At 39.2% G+C, this 19,626-nt stretch overlaps 2 protein-coding genes across 2 annotated transcripts; one reads left to right on the forward strand and one right to left on the reverse strand.

Moving 5' to 3' along the window:
- Window positions 1-216: 216 nt before the first annotated feature.
- atf3 (activating transcription factor 3) lies at window positions 217-3,213 on the forward strand. Its single transcript, XM_014144505.2, has 4 exons — window positions 217-362; window positions 937-1,188; window positions 1,488-1,595; window positions 2,019-3,213. The coding sequence occupies exons 2-4, from the start codon at window positions 946-948 to the stop codon at window positions 2,265-2,267; spliced, it is 600 nt and encodes a 199-aa protein (XP_013999980.1). The 5' UTR covers window positions 217-362; window positions 937-945; the 3' UTR covers window positions 2,268-3,213.
- Window positions 3,214-14,509: 11,296 nt separating this feature from the next.
- On the reverse strand, window positions 14,510-19,290 carry batf3 (basic leucine zipper transcription factor, ATF-like 3). Its single transcript, XM_014144701.2, has 3 exons — window positions 18,730-19,290; window positions 17,781-17,900; window positions 14,510-15,699 (listed from the first exon to the last, which is right to left on the reverse strand). Exons 1-3 carry the CDS (start codon window positions 18,802-18,804, stop codon window positions 15,505-15,507), a joined length of 390 nt encoding a protein of 129 aa, XP_014000176.1. The 5' UTR covers window positions 18,805-19,290; the 3' UTR covers window positions 14,510-15,504.
- Window positions 19,291-19,626: the final 336 nt, after the last annotated feature.

The raw sequence follows: 19,626 nt of genomic DNA on the forward strand, positions 1-19,626 counted from the left end.
ATAAAATGTATAGACTATACAAAAAACGCTCCGGATCATTGAACTATTATGTCTTTATTTGCTGTGAAATGTTACGACAAATTCCTTGTGAGTAAAGGGGGCTGAGCTTGCCCTGTTATGGTGCGCTACGCCGGGTTGCTGGGTTGCATCATTGCAAATAAGTGCTATAAATAGGATTACGTCACCACGACCCGCCCACCTATTAGTAAATGCCGAGCAAGAGGACTCACTATAAAAGAGGGTGATGCAACGAACGCTTCATCGACAACTGTAGCTTTCTTAACAGACAGAAGAGCCTCACAACCAGGAGCAGAATAAAGGCCTTTCAACTAACATCATTTATTCACTGAAAACATAATCAGGTGGGTCCATTTTTTTTTGTTGTAAAAACTTTATACGGGTGTGATATAGGATAAGCGCTTTCAGGAAAACCGACTCTGTGCCACGACAGAGGTTTAGCATAGTGCCAGCCGCACTGACATCCATTCATAAAGAAAACGGGCTTAAATTTTGAAATCTTACTCGTATCTTTGTTTATGTGAATCAAAGTATAGTTTATTTCTCATTGTCTAATGTGTTGTATTGAAATGATCTGTGGCAACTGGTTGATATGTTGTAACACATCCACTGTCCCTAAATTAACACGCACTTCAAAGAGAAAGAATGTTAGGACTGCATAGCTTGTTACATTGTTTAAAAGGGCGATATATTGTTGTAATGTTGGTATGTCAGGCAAAAATGTAGCGTGCAACGGCTGTGTCTGGTGGAATAAGTGACATTCTAGTTATCATACCAAAATAGTCTAATGGTATACATTAACCAGCAGATTGCTGCTCATATCTGACGTTTTTTATTCAGCCCAGTGAGTGTCCAAGTTTAATGTTTTGTTTCGCTCTTAGTCAGCTTAATGTGACACAGCACCACTTTTTGTTTCAGTTTTTCATAATGATGCTTCAGCATCCGGGATTCAGCCTGTCCGACATCAGCGCGTCAGCCTTGGTACGCTGCCTGTCCCCGCCCGGAACACTCACGCTCGAGGACTTCACCAATTTCACTCCCCTGGTAAAGGAGGAGTTGCGACACGCTATCCAGAACAAGCGGCTGTCCAACGGACTGAGCACCGATATGAGCGACTGTGTGAGCTCAAGTTCAGACAGAACGTCTGAAGCTCCAAGTGTCAAGAGGGAGGTAGGGATGTCAACATTAGTCGCCTACTGTAATATCTGCTCCCCCCATAATATCAATAGTAATTCATACATAACATAGGGGAAAGTTCATTTTTTGGTATATGCCTATGTTTTAAGTATTCTCTGAATTGGGTGAGAATAAATTCGTATCTATACAGATGAGATCACTGTGATTACAGGTTTACCAACACATTGTATAGCCTACCAGACATTATTAAATTATCAGCCATATCATTAATTTGTCAGGAAGGTTGCTACCATTATTCAAGGTTGTTCATTTTCCTGATGTGTCATTAACAGGAAATCCCAGAGGAAAGTGACAGGAGGAAAAGAAGACGAGAAAGAAACAAAGTAGCTGCTGCCAAATGTAGGAATAAGAAGAAGGAGAAAACTGACTGCCTTCAAAAGGTATGTCCAGTGTGTTTTTTACAGGGCAGTACAACATTATGATGGGGAGAGATGATTCATATGAATCAGAGGCTGCCAGACTGTGCCAAGTGGTATTTTGTGATTTATTAAGTAGACATACAGTATTATATCATATATGTAATTATTCAAAATATTTTTCTAATTAATGTGCCATAAGGATGATTTCTATTTAACCTCCATTTATTTTGTATGACTCTTAATTGAAGATAAGAGGCTCCTATTTAATACATAAATAGATAAGGGCTCTATAGAAATGTCTGCCTCAAAACAGCAAACTAACACTTCAGTATTTACATACAAACTAAAATGCACTAAACCTAATTGAGTATTTAAAAAAGGAACCAACAAGGGAGCTGTCAGTAACAGGATTGAACCAAACCACTATTCCCTTCTCCCCTCCAGGAGTCTGAGGTACTAGAGTCAGTGAACTCTGAGCTGAAGGCCCAGATTGAGGAACTGAAAAACCAGAAGCAGCAGCTGGTCTACATGCTGAACCTCCACCGACCCACCTGCATCGTACGGGCCCAGAACGGCCAGACCCCCGAGGATGAGAGGAACCTGTTCATCCAGCAGATCAAGGAGGGTACCCTGCAGATGGAACAGCTGGACCACCACCACACCTCAGTGCCAACCACCTGTGGCCATCACTGATCCACACACTCCTGGGGGAAGTAGGGTACTACTCACTCACTCACTCAGTCAGACAGATGCTCACTGTCCTCTGGCAACTGTACTGTACCTGCGTCAAGTGAAGGCTCTGTCGGGCCGGCATAGCAAAGGAGCTTTGCGCGTCCCACTCCTAAACTGGACTTGACAGCACAAGGACGGACACCCCGTGTGCTACCTAGGGTAGGCTTGTGGTGTTCCGGCAAGTCGGGCGAATGTCAAAGCACTAAAACATAGAAATACATCCAATGTGTTTATTGTTTCCTTAAGTCTTTTACATTGTTATTCGAGGCTGATGACTCATTCTCAGTTTTTTTGTACCAAAGTATTACGTCAATGTGGTAAAGGCACATGATTTCACTGGTCAGTTGAGATAGATGCTTGTTGATGAAAAATCCAATTAAAATGGAGAGATAGTAATGGCTATGTACCGTGTGTGACATTAATAGCTGTGTTATTACTGTCATATAAGAGAAGAGGTTAATCATTGTGTGAAGTGTTTGCTGTTGTGTTTATTGAATATATTCTGTAGTAGCTGTGTCTATAGCTCACTTTCTTCCCCCTTGACTTGCCTAACAAAAACCTCTGAAGCTGCTACTACTAACTCAGGATATACAGGTATAGTTCATATCATAGGAACCCTCATGTTATAGGACAGTAAAGGGAGTGCATGCAATGTGGATTCATTCAGACAGCATTTCAACTAACTTACTGACAATGGCACTGTTAGCCCTGGACTTCCCTAAATGAAAATCAGTCATTACATCGCTGTAAACTGGTGTATTAGGAATAGGCCCTGATTACATAATGATCTGTAGTATTTTCTCTTAAGTGTTGAAGATATGGTTGTCTGATTCGTATTAGAATTTCTTCACCTAGATAAAAGTGTGTAGTTACTGTATACCAAATATGTAAACCAAATAACACCTCCTATTGTCTTCTATGTATTATTGAAGCTTATAAAATAGACCCACTAGGTAGCAGTAGCTAGATATCTAAGTGGAATTATTTATCACTCTGCTTGTCTGAGGTTTTCACTTTAAAGTCATGGAAGATTACATGAATTGCCTCAGTGCTCCTCTGCAATTACTAAGTCCTTAAGCCCACTGCCAAACCACCCCCCCTCCCATCAGTCCACTGGTTGTGCTGTGACATCATCACAGGACAGTTGCGCAACCCATTGCTCAAACAACACATTTTTGCGATCAATAGTAGCTTTTGTCTGTATATTCTGTAATGTCTCAAAATGATCCATGTGTGGTTTATGGTAAGGGACTGTTTATTTTTGTTGGGTTGTGAGTAAACGGTTGAGATGAATACAGTGAAAGAGATTCAGGTGTCCATGTGTTTTGTTTTTATGTAGTTCAGTGTTTCGTGTTCAAACAGGCATGCTAGTCATGGATGGGGTCACTACTGAGATCATTAATTTGATTGATAACACGCCTGTTTTATATACTTCAATACCTTTCTTGCTTTTCTATTCCACCATCCATTTCTTTGTTTCACTTGAACATTGTTCACTAAAAAGTATTATTAAGTGTGTTTGAGTGGATATAAAAGATCAAATTGTATCCAGTCAGGTAAAACTACACGCTGAAACAAATTAAGTACTCATTTTAAGTACTCTGTTGATTTTACTTTTTGATACTTTATTAATAAAGGTATTTATATACTTCAATTGATTTGGTTTGGGATTGTTTCTGGGGAACGACTCACCACATTTTAAAACAATATTTTTAGCAAGGGATTCAATGGCATTGGAATATTGACACTGCATAGTTGTGATACAAAACAAATATTCATAAACCTGTTTAGCATCTCAGCACATTTGTGCAGTTGGTGTTCGTCTGAAAACATGCCAGGACATGTCTGCCTCTTTGGAAAACTCATAATATCTAGGACAGGCAGGGGAGAGACTGGAAGAGTGTGTTTTCATCCTGTGCCAGGCCAGCTCAACATGAGTCAGTGGGTGTTATCTGACAAGATGGGCTGTGAAATACCATTTCACTCAGAACACCAGTACCCCCACCCCACTGTTGTCCACATTCCATAAAAAGTAACATCCCATTTTTCTGATGGTGGTTTTTGATAACTACACAACTGAGTTACTCAAGACTCCTAGCAGCCAGAATGCAACCAGAATCAACATGATTTTTGGGTTATTGCCTGACCAATATTAAAGGTCCAGTGCAGTCAAAACGAGATTCCCCTATATTTTATAGACACTGAGTGTACAAAACATTAGGAACACCTGCTCTTTCCATGACAATGTAGACTGGCCAGTTGAATCCAGGTGAAAGCTATGATCCCTTGTTAAATCCACTTCAATCAGTGTAGATGAAGGGGGAGACAGGATAAAGGATTTTTAAGCCTTGAGACAATTGAGACATGAAGTGTGTACGTGTGCTATTCAGAGGGTGAATAGGCAAGAAAAAAGGTGGAAGTGTCTTTGAACAGGGTATGGTAGCAGTTACCAAGAACTGGGGAACGCTTTCGACACCTAGAGTCCATGCATCGACGAATTGTGTCTGTTTTGAGGGAAAAAGGGGGTACAACTCAATATTAGGAAGGTGTTCCTAATGTTTTGTGCACTCAGTGTATATGTCCACAGCATGAGGTTGGAATAATACTGTGAAATTGTGAAAATTATGAAAATGCCCTTTTAGTGTAAGAGCTGTTTGAAAAGACTGCCTGAAATTTCAGACTATTTTGGTGGGATGGAGTTTTGGCCTGCCTGGTGATGAATCAAATCAAATCAAATGTTATTTGTCACATGCGTCGAATACAGCAAGTGAAGACCTTACCGTGAAATGCTTACTTACAAGCCTTTAACCAAAAATGCAGTTCAAGAAATAGAGTTAATAATACATTTACTAAAAAAATATATATATATATACATTTCAAACAATGTTTCAAACAATTAATAGACCAATAAGAAAGAGAGTTCCAAACCTCTGCCAATAACAGCTAGTTTTCAGTTTTCCCCTTCCCTCTCAGACCACCGGTTTTATATACTTAAATGGTTATAGAGAATTTCGTTTAAGTGCTTCTCTAGAACATGATTGGGAAATATGGATGTAGATGATTACTCTGACACATTAACCTGAACAGGTGTAACACACACAGAGAGAATAAACGTTCCACCATCTAAACATTGGATCCCAATCAAACATTGAGAATTCTAAATTATTAACATTATTAAAGGCACTGGATCATTGTTTAACACCAGAGGTCAAATTTGGGTCAAAGTAAAGTTGTGAGGTGAAAAGTCTGTGCTGTAATGTTCTCAGATGGGTTGCACAGTATGGGATTTTTTCATTCTCTCTCTCAGAGGCTGAGGTATGTTATTATAGGCCTTCTGTATCTCATCATGATAACTGTTCCTTCAGCCTTGCAGCACTCAACTCAGTCTCATGCCACAGATAATAAAACATGATAAAACATTTCAAACAAGTGTCATTCGCAATGCTTCTCAGAGAGTTGCGCTACAAAATTAAGTACAGGAATGATTCAACCCTCACAGAAATGTGTCACACCATGGTCATTCATGCAATGATAGGGAGCACTATTTGACATCCTGAGATGTGTTTTCCAAGCTTCTGAAATGGGCATTGCATTTGAATACCTCCCCAAATACATTTTAGATGTCTTATGTAGTACAGTACAACCACTTATTACAAGCATCCAGACATGAACTGATAGATGCTGTAAATCAAATCTATTTCATAAATCCGCCTGTCCAGATATCCATTCTCCTCTGAGCTGTCAGTGACAGTTTGTTGGCAAACTGCCCTCTCTCTGTCGGGGTCAGATGAGGGTCCTATAGGCGGAGGTTGATACGGTGTCCTGAAGCTCTGAGTGACACAAGATAAGCCACCACGCTGTGCTCATACAGGAAATTTGATGCAATAAAGTCATATGAGAACTGCATGCAATCAACAGCAGTTTAAGGTCTGTTGTGAAATGGTGGTTTCAATGCTGCAGAGTTGTGTTATTGTGTTTTAATTAGCCCTATAGCTTAATTCCAACCACTGTTGATACTTTTGATAATGACATACTTGGTTTTATATGGATGGGGTAGAAATGAAGGGATAAATCCTAAATTGCATATAAGTACAATTTTCACTTACAGTATGCGTGACTAACTGAAAATTAGTTTTATTAGGATTTGCCCCGAAGCCAGGGTTTATAGGAAGGTTGAGGAGTTGTGTTGGCGTGTGTGTCAGGGGTGTGACTGATTCACATCTTTTGAAATTCATTAGAAATGTGGAATTCATTAGAACTTTGTCACATAAATGATGGATATGTCATCAGGCACTCCATCCACCAGAGCTCTACAACTACCAATGGGGATTAGAAAACATTCCTTGACAACAACAAAAAACTTCTCATGTTGACTTGTACAGGGAATGATGTACAGGTAACTGCCCAAATAATGGAAACACTTGTGTAAATGAGGGATACAAAGTATATTGAAACAGTGCTTCCACAGAGGTGTGGTTCCTGAGTTAATTAAGCAAATAACATCCCATCATGCGTATGTACACAAATGCTGGGCAGGACATTATTTTGGCTACCATGGCTATGACCCCCATAGCATGACAATGCCCCCATTCACAGGGCGCGAATGGTCCCTGACTTGTTTGATGAGCATTAAAATGATGTATACCATATCCCAGGGCCATCTCAGTCACCAGATCTCAAACCAATTGAACACTTATGGGAGATTCTGGAGTGGTGCCTGAAACAGTGTTTTCCACAAAACACCAAATGATGGAATTTCTCGTGTAAGAATGGTGTCGCATCCCTCCAATAGAGTTACAGACACTTGTAGAATCTATGCCAAGATGCATTGAAGCTGTTCTGGCTCGTGGTGGCCCAACATTAAGAAACTATATGTCAGTGTTTCCTTTATTTTTGCAGTTACCTGTATATGTACATAGTATATTATGCAGAAACATAAAACATGTTTCAGTTCCTCTAAAAATGCATGCCCATACAAGTAAGTCTTCCGGGAAGCTTTGGGGCAAGTACTTATACAATATGTTCACAGGAACAACAATGGATAGGAAATTCATCATACTGTAAAAGTACATCCAGCCACTGGAGAGCAGTAAAGAGTCTAGTTTTGACACACTATGTCAATCATTTTAACATCAGTCTGACTACATGCTCTAGCTTTATGCTGTTAACATTACTCTTTTTTCATCCTAGGTGTAGTGCATCCATACCTGCCAATGAACTAGAAGGAAGTGAAGGATGGGAAGGAAATGTCAGTTAGGCTATCCATTGAGTTATAAGTCAAGCAGCTACAGTGTCTAAAACTCTTGAAAAGGAAGTAATGTTAATCTGAATGTGTAAATGACATGCCCACATGCTCTATATATGTAATGTATACCATAACAATGTATTTATACTATGATCCTCCCATTCTATGGAATGCCCACCGCCCTTATATGTCATGTTGTAACGCTAGGGCGTAGTGGGTGCAGAGTCAGGAGCAGGAGGCAGAGAATGCAGGAGGGGGAGCTACCTACAGTAGTAGTCGTGACACATGTCTGCTAAAAAAAATGTTGGTCCTTCAATGATAGATGCAAACAGGTAAGGTTAACTTTGATTCTACACAAATAAAGACCAGCAAAATCTAACTTATCACATGGAATGTGCACAGGCTCCATAATGGGAAAAAAAAGGCATATGGTTCTCGAACACTTAAAGAGATTGTCAGCAGATTTGGTTTTCTTGCAAGTTTTTAAAAGGAGAAATGTAATATTTAAAGAGGAGCTGGGTTGGAGAGGCATATGCTGCCACATACTGTAGTAACAGAGATGTAGGCATCCTGATAAATAACAATACACCATTTTCTCCTATATCCCACCACATGGAACAAGAAGGCGGTTTTCTAATGTTGAAGTGTACCTTACATGGTGAAAAAAACACATTGATTTAATTGTATATCCCACCAGGGTCAAACCTGGTGCTTTTAGATAGAATTCAAGCTATAGTAGATCAAATCCAGACAGGAACGATTATTTTAGCAGGTGACCTAAATCATACATGCGATAAGATTGACAAAGCCAGTAATAAAAAAAAAGGCACATTTAGGGAGCCTCTAAAGAGTAAGAGCATTTTTATCTCTACAAGTCATTTATAGGACACCTGGAGATTAATATTCCGAACAAGAAAATACTATTCCTTTCTCAATGTAACAAAAGCTATTTAAGAATTGACTACATTTTTATTTCCACAAATGCACTGAACAATTTACTATGTTAAAAAATGATTTCTCTGGGATCATGCTTAATTACACCAATAGAAAATACACTTAGCAACAGAATTTGAAGAATAAACAGAGCGCATCTTCTGGAACCAAAATTCCCCTTAGGGGAATGATAATCACATACTCTGCAAAAGTTAAATCTGATTTAGAAAGAAAAATTTAAGAAAAATAAATCAATTTAGTCCTAGTTCCGTGTATCAATGTCACGGTTGTCGTAGGGTTGAGACCAAGACGCAGCGGGAAAATGTACACTCATCTTCTTTTATTTATGTGAAGAAGGAAAAAAACACCAAAAACGTATACAAAACGAACTTGACAGTCTTGTCAGGCACACACAGCTAAACAAGAACAATCTCCCACAAAATACTAAAACAAACACATACCTATTTATAGGACCCTCAATCAGAGGCAACGAGAAAACACCTGCCTCCAATTGAGAGTCCAACCCCCAATAAACTAAGCATAGAAATACAAATGACTAGACTGAACATAGAAATACATTAACATAGAACAGTGCCCAAAACCCGGAATAATAAATCAAACACCCAACTACTAACACAACCAGCTCGAACCACATAAAACAAATACCCCCTGCCACGTCCTGACCAAACTACAATAACAAATAACCCCTTTTACTGGTCAGGACGTGACAATCAAACCGTTTTTTCAGTTATAATAAAACCAGTAAATCTGGAGAGTCTCCTGCTGATTATAGACCCATAAGTTTAATAAATTGTGACAATAAAATATTAGCAAAGCTTATAAGCAATAGAACGGCTAAAGTCTTACCAGACTTGATACATATCAATCAAACAGGGTTGATAAAAAATATACGCAAACAAATACAATAATGTTTTTCAGTCTAATACAATACACAAAAAAAGATATACAGTGCTTTCAGAAAGCATTCAGACCCCTTGACCTTTTCCACATTTTGTTACGTTACAGCCTTATTCTAAAACGTATTAAATTGTGGGGGGGGGGGGTCGCTCCTTAATCCACACACAATACCCCATAATGAGAAAGCAAAAACTGGTTTAGACATTTTTGCAAATGTATACATTACCAGTCAAAAGTTTGGACACACCTACTCATTCAAGATTTTTTCTTGATATTTTCAATTTAGAATAATAGCGAAGACATCAAAACTATGAAATAACACATGTAATAAAAAGTGTTAAACACATCAAAATATATTTTATATTTCAGATTCTTCAAAGTAGCCACCCTTTGCCTTGATGACAGCTTTGCATACTCTTGGCATACAAGTTTCACGTGGAATGCTTATCCTGAGCACTTGTTGGCTGCTTTTACTTCACTTTGCAGTCCAACTCATCCCAAACCATCTCAATAAGCTTGAGGTCGGGTGATTGTGGAGGCCAGGTCATCTCATGCAGCACTCCATCACTCTCCTTCTTTGTCAAATAGCCCTTACACAGCATGGAGGTGTGTTGGGTCATTGTCCTGTTGAAAAACAAATGATAGTCCCACTAACTGCAAACCAGATGAGATGGCATATCGCTGCAGAATGCTGTGGTAGCCATGCTGGTTAAGTGTGCCTTGAATTTAAAAAAAATCACAAACAGTGTCACAGCAAAGCACCCCCACACCATCACACCTCCTCCTCCATGCGTCACGGTGGGAACAACAAATGCGGAGATCATCCGTTCACCTACTCCGCATCTCACAAAGACATGGCGGTTGGAACCAGAATTCTCACATTTGGACTCATCAGACCAAAGGACAGATTTCCTCCGGTCTAATGTCCATTGCTCGTGTTTCTTGGCCCAAGTAACTCTCTTCTTATTATTGGTGTCCTTTAGTAGTGATTTCGTTGCAGCAATTCGACCATGAAGGCCTGATTCACGCAGTCTCCTCTGAACAGTTGATGTTGAGATGTGTCTGTTACTTGAACTCTGTGAAGCATTTATTTGGGCTGCAATCTGAGGTGCAGCTCATTGACGATTTCTGAGGCTGGTAGCTCTAATTAACTTATCCTCTGTAGCAGATGTAACTATGGGTCTTCCTTTCCTGTGGCGGTCCTCATGAGAGCGCTTGATGGCTTTTGAAATGTTTGAAATGTTCTTGAAATATTTCAGATTGACTGACCTTCATGTCTTAAAGTGATGATGGACTGTCATTTCTTTTTGCTTATTTGAGCTGTTCTTGCCATAATATGGATTTAGTGTTTTATCAAATAGGGATATCTTCTGTATACCACCCTTGTCACAACACAACTGATTGGCTCAAACGCATTAAGAAGGAAAACAATTCCACAAATTAACTTAACAAGGCACACCTGTTAATTGAAATACATTCCAGGTATTCCTCATGAAGCTGGTTGAGAGAATGCCAAGAGTATGCAAAGCTGTCATCGAAGCAAAGGGTGGCTACTTTGAAGAATCTGAAATATAAAATATATTTTGTTTTGTTTAACACTTTTTTGGCTACTACATGTTATTTCATAGTTTTGATGTCTTCACTATTATTCTACATGTAAAAAATAGTAAAAAAGAAAGAAAAACCCTTGAATGAGTAGGTGTGTCCAAACTTTTGACTGGTACTGTATTAAAAAACGACAGAAATATCACATTTACATATGTATTCAGACCATTTACTTTGTTGAATCACCCTTGGCAGCGATTACAGCCACGAGTCTTCTTGGGTATGATGCTACAAGCTTGACACAACTGTATTTGGGGAGTTTCTCCCATTCTTCTGTGCAGATCCTCTCAAGCTCTTTCAGGTTGGAAGGGGAGCGTCGATGCACAGCTATTTTCAGGTCTCTTCAGAGTGTAATGAATACTCAGGTAGAAAAAGGTGTAGATTCACGCACAGAGCACGGCAGGTGTTTATTTCACCTTCACAGAAGGCAGGAATTGTGGTCACGGGCAGGCAATGGTCATACAGAGGAAGGCAAACAGGCAGATGAATCAAAACTAGGACTGAAGGCTAACTGGTTCTCACAAACGAGCTAAGAAAAGGCTCAGTAGAGTCAAAGCGAACAATACCTCACAAAGGCACAAACAGAATGAACTGAACTAAATAAGGAGCTGATGAAACCAGGTGAGTAACTAACACAGGTGAAATCAATGAACAAAAAAGAAAGACAGGGCTACGTTCAAGAACACAACGAAACAGAACACAAGATTGACTAATAAAATAAAAACAGAACCTTACACAGAGATGTTTGATCGGGTTCAAGTCCGGGCTCTGGCTTGGCCACTCAATGGCATTCAGATACTTGTCCCGAAGCCACTCCTGCATTGTCTTGGCTGTTCGCTTAGGTTCATTGTCCCAGTTTAGGGTCCTGAGTGCTGTGGAGCAGGTTTTCACCAAGGATCTCTCTGTACTTTGCTCCATTCATCTTTCCTCGATCCTGAATAGTCTCCCAGTCCCTGCAGCTGAAAAACATCCCCACAGTATGATGCTGCCACCACCATGCTTTACCATAGGGATGGTGCCAGGGCACTTCTCCCCCAATTGCTCAGTTTGGCCAGGCGGTCAGTTCTAGGAAGGGTCTTGGTGGTTCCAAAGTTCTTCCATTTAAGAACAAGTGACGTATCGGTCTAAGACATTTACATTACATTTTTTAACATTTTAGTAATTTAGCAGACACTCTTATCCAGAGTGACTTACAGTAGTGAATGCATACATTTCATTTCATGCATTTTTTTCCCTTTTTTTTGTACTGGCCCCCCATGGGAATCGAACCCACAACCCTGGCGTTGCACACACCATGTTGGCGTTGCAAACACCATGCTCTACCAACTGAGCCACAGGGAAGGCCTAGACACTGGATCGCAGTGCTTGAGGTGTAACTAAAGACCGGGTTCGATCCCAGGCTGTGTCACAACCGGCCGTGATCGGGAGTCCCATAGCGGTGCACATTTGTCACAATTTTAGAATAAGGCTGCAACGTAATAAAATGTGGAAAAAGTCAAGGGGTCTGAATACTTTCCGAATGCACTGTAGATTTATCAATAATGGCTGTTGATGCCGAAAAGGCTTTCGACCATCTTGAATGGCCTTTTCTACTCAAAACTTTGGAAGCTTTCAACTTTCCAGTGGAAATAATACATTTTATGAAAATATCATGTAAATGTACTAAAACAAACATATACACAAATAAGACATTATTCAATGAAATTGCATTAGAAAGGGGCACAAGACAGGGATGTCCCTTCTCTCCCCTTCTGTTTGCACTGGCAATTGAACCTCCAGCAGAAATAATTAGACAGGACCCAATAATGTAACAGGTATCAGTATTGGTAAACATGAATATAAACTAAACTTATTTGCAGATGATCTCCTGATAACCTGACCAATATTGAAAACTCAATGCCCCCTTTGATAAAAAATATTAGCAGAATACTCTAAAATCCCAGGATATAAAATGAATGTGGAAAAAACAAAATAATGGTAATGGGAAAAATAAAATAATAACTCATGATCTCAACAATCCTTTAAGTGGACCACAAAAATATTAAATACTTAGGGTGCTTGATAAGTGACAACAAACAACAATATGAAAGCAGATCTAATTAAACAATCTTCCCATATATTTTACAGGTATTATAAACCTCTTCAGATTGGCATGGCTCTCAAAGTTTATACCAATTACCCCAGAGAAGACATTCTTTAAAAAAGTATAGTCGGTCATGATAGACTTTATTGGCAAATAACATTCATAGAAAAAAAGGAATGTTTTACATATTTCTAAGTCTGAGGGTGGTTTTAACCTTCAAGACTTGGAATTGTATCAACTTGCTACCCAATACTTTTTTATTTGCAACATATAGTTAAATGCACTAAAGAGGAACAATGGGTACATACTGAAGATGAGCAAGCTCATCCCCAGAATCTTTTTACGTGCCTATTTTCAAAGGATAAAGCTAACATTAACTTCAGTTAATAATATAGCAATATGGAAGAAAAACACAACCCTATGGAACAATCCTTGGATAGCTTTTCAAAATTCACCTATAAATTGGTCCACATGGAAAACTAAAGGTATAGACACCGTAAATGGTAACAGGAAATACATTTATTTCCATGACAGAATTAAAAAACTATTTTGGACTGACCAATGTACAGTTCCTTCAGAAAGTATTCACACCCCTTGACTTTTTCCAAATGTTCTTGTGTTACAGCCTGAATAAAACGTTTATTAAATAGAGATTTTTTTTGTCACTGGCCTACACACAATACCCCATAATGTCAATGTGGAATTATGTTTTTCAACATTTTACAAACTCATAAAAAATTCTAAGCTGAAATGTCTTTGTTATGGCAAGCCTAAATAAGTTAATGAGAAAAATGTGCTTAACAAGTCACATAATAAGTTGCATGGACTCACTCTTTGTGCAATAATTGTGTTTAACGTGATTTTAGAATGACAACCTCATCTCTATACCGCACACATACAGGTAATTGTAAGATCCCTCATTCAAGCAGTTTACCATTCCCTTCTCATCACTCATCTTGAAAAACCGTATACTAAAAACGTGGAACTCAATCAATCCGCCATCACTAACATGATTTATCATTGAAATAGCATGGGCGACTGAGAAAAACAAATTGGTACAATTGAAGGCCACGTGGCAATAATGCAGGCACTAGGGATAGGGGTGTGAGCATGCGGGTCTGGGCAGATGAGATGTAGTCATTGTTTGTGGGCGTCTGTACAGTAAGTTGTTGTTCGTATGTGTATGTTTGTATCTGGTGTGGGGAAAACATTATTTTTTTAAAGAAAAATAAAATATGAATGTGTATACTAATATAATAATGATATACCTCATTATGCCCTAAAATCTCCTGGACTGAACTGAAAGTAGTATCCTCTGTCTTGTGTGGTGGAAGTCCAAGTAGTCTGTGCTCATTTGAAAGTGAGAAGAGAAAGTTTCGAAGAGAAAATAACTAAGAAGAAGTGCATACCAGTATGAAGAAGCGATCCACAGAAAAGGCTTTATTATAATCACCACAATCCCCCTCAAATGCAGTATGCAGAAGTCTATAAATCCTTTGGTATGAAATAAACTGTCTGTGTGGCTGAAGAGTCTTTCACATTTCTCAGTGGTCAGCCTGCATTTAGTAGAAGAAGCCTTGCCAATTACTACTGTGAGAATGTATCCATCCATTCATAATAACATTTTAGAGAAGCTTGCAGTCATGTCATCAAGATAGACCATACATGTTGTAGATCATTGATGGTGACAAGAATTCCCAAAATGTTACCCCTTTTATTGAGTTAGTGAATGATAATGGCATGCTTCAAACGTATTTCATTTTTTTAAGTTATGAGAAGAAGACGTAATGAGGTTAGTATTTACCCACATTATAGGGAAGAGAGGGTACACTCTATAACAATGTCATAACATGAGCTAACAAACAATAATAATAATACTGTACATATGATAGTTGGATTAAGTGATTTGGTTCTTTCATTTGATAAATTAAGTGTTGAATTGCATGAATCCATTGGTAATAGCCAGTGTATTAAATGTTTTAGATTAGGGACTAAGAAACCAGAAACCAAAAACATTTTAATGGTTTCTTTTTTCTGGTAAAGTATAAGTAAGTTCCCACATGGTCAAGCCCAGGTACTGGTAAACCAGTTTGGTTAACCAAAACACACGTGATAAGAGGTGTGGTAACCACATTTATCAGAAGCAAAGGGAAATGGTCTCATGGGAAAGGGATATGCAATTTATGTTCAATGTATTATACGAAACATTTAAACAGGAAAAGCAATTTGAACATCTGAAACAAAGCTCATTACCTAAGCCTATAATTATTAAATTACAACTTAATTCAAACTGTACAAAAACAATTGACGCCGAGAATAAAAAGGACAGATGAGGGCATATAATCTGACCTGTTAACTCTGTTCACAAGTCTCCCAAGTTGGTTTGTCTCTGTGGTCCGTGCATGGTATGTTGGCTATCTGGGCAGACAGGAGGGGACCCCTACATCCCTGGGTCCCAACGTCCCTGACCCCAGGTTGGCAACACAGTGCATGATGGGACAGAGAGGCTCATGGGCCTTGAGGGCCTCCATTAGACGCCTCTGCTCCTCAGACAGAAACTGCACATCCTTCTTCAGCTGTCTGTTCTTCTGCTCCAGACACTCATATGCCTGTATAGGACAAACTGGGCTCAGATACTTTATAGTCTTACTTTCAGAGTAGAGTAAAATATTAACCTACTTCAGGGATGGGCAACTGCCACATGAAGGTGCTCGGATCAATTTCACCCCCCACCCCCCCATTTCTTACATATGGCAAAATATGTAGAATTGCAGGAAATTTGCTTTAAAACAGCTAATTTTCCTCTCCACTCCATGGCAAAATGAGTAGAATTGCATGAAATTACACTGAACAAAATATAAAGGTAACATGTAAAATGATGGCCCCATGTTTCATGAGCTGAAATATAAGATCCCAGATTTTTTGCATACGCAGAAAAAGCGAATTTATCAAAAATTTTGTGCACACATTTTTTTTTTTACATCCCTGTTAGTGAGCATTTCTCCTTTGCCAAGATAATCCATCCAACTGACAGCTGTGGCATATCAAAAAGCTGATAGGTGCACCTTGTGCTGGGGACAATAAAAGTCCACCCTAAAATGTGCAGTTTTGTCACACAACACAATGCAACAGATGTCTCAAGTTTTGTGGGAATTGGCATGCTGACTGCAGCATTGTCCACCAGAGCTGTTGCCAGAGAACTGAATGTTAATTTCTCTACCATAAGCCGCCTCAATTGTCGTTTTAGAGAATTTGACAGTACATCCAACCGGCCTCACAACCGCAGACCATGTGTAACCACGCCAGCCCAGGACCTCCACTTCCGGCTTCTTCACCTGTGGGATCTTCTGAGACCAGCCATCCGGACAGCTGATGAAACTGTGGGTTTGTACAACTGAAGAATTTCTGCACAAACTGTTAGAAACCTTCTTACAGAAGCTCATCTGCATGCTCGTAATCCTCACCAGGGTCTTGACCTGAATGCAGTTCGACTTCGTAACTGACTTCAGTGGGAAAATACTCACCTTCGATGGCCACTGGCATGTTGGAGAAGCGTGCTCTTCACGGATGAATCCCGGTTTCAACTGTACCAGGCAGATGGCAGACAGCTGATGTTGTGAACAATGTCCCATGGTGGCGGTGGGGTTATGTTATGGGCAGGCATAACTACGGATAATGTAGCTTATGGCAATTTGGGATGACAATTTGAATGCACAGAGATCCCATGACAAGATCCATTGTCATTTGAAACTTGAAAAGATCCTGAGGCCCATTGTCGTGCTATTCATCCGCCGCCATCATCTCATGTTTCGGCATGATAATGCACAGCCCCATGTCGCAAGGATCTGTACACAATTCCTGGAAACTGTCCAAAGTTCTTCCATGGCCTGCATACTCACCAGACATGTCACCCATTGAGCATGTTTGGAATGCTCTGGATCAACGTGTACAACAGTGTGTTCCTGTTCCCGCCAATATTCAGCAACTTTACACAGCCATTGAATAGGAGTGGGACAAAATTCCACAGGCCACAATCAACAGCCTATGCGAAGAAGATGTGTTACATTGCATGAGGCAAATGGTGGTCACACCAGATACTGACTGGCTTTCTGATCCACGCCCCTACCATTTTTTGAAGTTATCTGTGACCAACAGATGTATTCCCAGTCATGTGAAATCCATAGATTAGGGCCTAATGAATTTACTGATTTCCTTATGTGAACTGTAACTCGGTAGAAATTGTTGTGTTTATATTTTTGTTCAGTATAGTTCTAAAATTGCTAAATCGTCTCTCCGCCCCATGACAAAATGTATAGAATTGCAGCAATCTTGGTTGAAAACGGCAACATTTTCTCTACATCAAAATGTGTAGAATTGCACATAATAAACTCTAAACTTAAAAAAATGTATCTCTGCTGTCAAGGGGGAGGGGCACTAAATTGATTTGCTTGTAATTCGGTGTGTGGGTGGGTACACAGACCCGCGAGCCACTGCGGCCCCCTCATGATGAGTTCAGATTTTTTGTGGCCCCCACCCCCTTCAAAGTTGCCAATCCCTGATCTACTTGATCAAGAGAATGAGTGTGACATTGATAGCTGTGTCATTACCATCATATAACAGAAAATGTTAGACTATGCCAAAATAGGAGTTGTGTGATGATGAGGAGTCTGTTGTGCATGCACTGACCCACCTCATGCAGCTCATCCGCTCTTTGTGTCTGTTTTTTTCGGCTGTTCTTCGCTGCCACCCTGTTCTTTTCCCTTCTTTTTAGTCTCTTGTCTTCATCACCATCATCACCAGAGCTCTGCAGCTGAGGTACAGTTGGTCTGTATTATGTTTGTCACTATTAGAATATCACATACAAGCTGTTGCTTTTTAGCTTTGACTGATCTTTGTGTGGTCACTCAACACAATGTTGCTGGTGTAGATTATATTTTATCATACAAAATATTCAACAACAAAAAAAATACGAGTTAAAATTAATGAGTGGTAACCAAATAGGCCTAATACCAGTTGTGGAATAAGTACCAAATTGTCATACTTGAGTAAAAGTAAAGATACCTTAATAGAAAATGACTCAAGTAAAAGTGAAAGTCACCCAGTAAAATACTACTTGAGTAAAAGTATAAAAGTATTTGGTTTTAAATATACTTAGGTATCAAAAGTAAATGTAATTGCTAAAATATACTACTAAGTAAAAGTATAAATAATTTCAAATTCCTTATATTAAGCAAACCAGATTGTATTGTTATTTATGGACAGCCAGGGGAACACTCCAACACTGGCATCATTTACAAATGTAGCACGTGTGTTTAGTGAGTCGGCCAGATTAGCAGCAGTAGGGATGACCAGGGATGTTTTCTTGATAAGTGTGTGAATTGGGACATTTTCCTGTCCTGCTAAGCATTCAAAATGTAACAAGTACTTCTGGGTGTCGGGAAAATGTATGGAATAAAAAGTACATAATTTTTCTTCAGGAATGTAGTGAAGTAAATGTTATCAAAAATATAAATAGTAAAGTAAATATACCCATAAAAACGATTTAAGTAGTACTTTAAAGTATGGTTACTTAAGTACTTTACACCACTGCCTAATATATTATTAAAGTAACGTTTCTATTTACGCTATTTAACACTTACCTCACATCTTTCAAGTAATAACATGTTTTGATTCTTGCTGTGTAGAAAGCTGCCAGAAATATCGCTGTCAGACATCGCAGATGCGATAACAATGCATTGATAGATTACTTAAATACAAAACGTCAAAACAAGTCCTCCTCGAAAGTTTTATTTCAGATAGCAAGATCCAAGGTATGTACAAGTGAGACCGGGCGTAAGCGAGACAAACAGTTTCACTTGTTGAAACTGCACTTGCCGCTTCTTTTCAATATTTATTTTAAGTCACGTGCTAAAAGGCGTCAGAATGCCCTCGAGTGTTCAATCATCAGCAAGGGAATAAAGTGCGCTCTAAAAAGCTGATTTGGGACAAGAGGAAAGTATCCTATAAGTTTACTGTACCTGTATGATACTACTTGCTGAATTGTTGCAAATAGATGTAGGCTTGTTATATATAATATTTTCTTGTGTCATACATTTCATTTACATTTTAGACCAGATAGTCCATCAACAGTCCATCATTACTTTAAAACATGAAGGTCAGTCAATATGGAACATTTCAATAACTTTGAAAGTTTCTTCAAGTGCAGTTGCAAAACCCACCAAGCTCTATGATGAAATTGGCTCTCATGAGGACCGCCACAGGAAAGGAAGACCCAGAGTTACCTCTGCTGCAGAGGATAAGTTCATTAGAGTTAACTGCATCTCAGATTGCAGCCCAAATAAATGCTTCTCAGAGTTCAAGTAATACATCTCAACATCAACTGTTCAGAGGAGACTAGACTGCACAAATCAGGCCTTCATGGTTGAATTTCTGCAAAGAAACCACTACTAAAGGACACCAATAAGAAGAGACTTGCTTGGGCCAAGAAACACGAGCAATGGACATTCGACCGGTGGAAATCTGTCCTTTGGTCTGAT

The sequence above is a fragment of the Salmo salar genome, chromosome ssa15 (genome assembly GCF_905237065.1).
Source record: "Salmo salar chromosome ssa15, Ssal_v3.1, whole genome shotgun sequence".
NCBI lineage: Eukaryota > Metazoa > Chordata > Actinopteri > Salmoniformes > Salmonidae > Salmo > Salmo salar.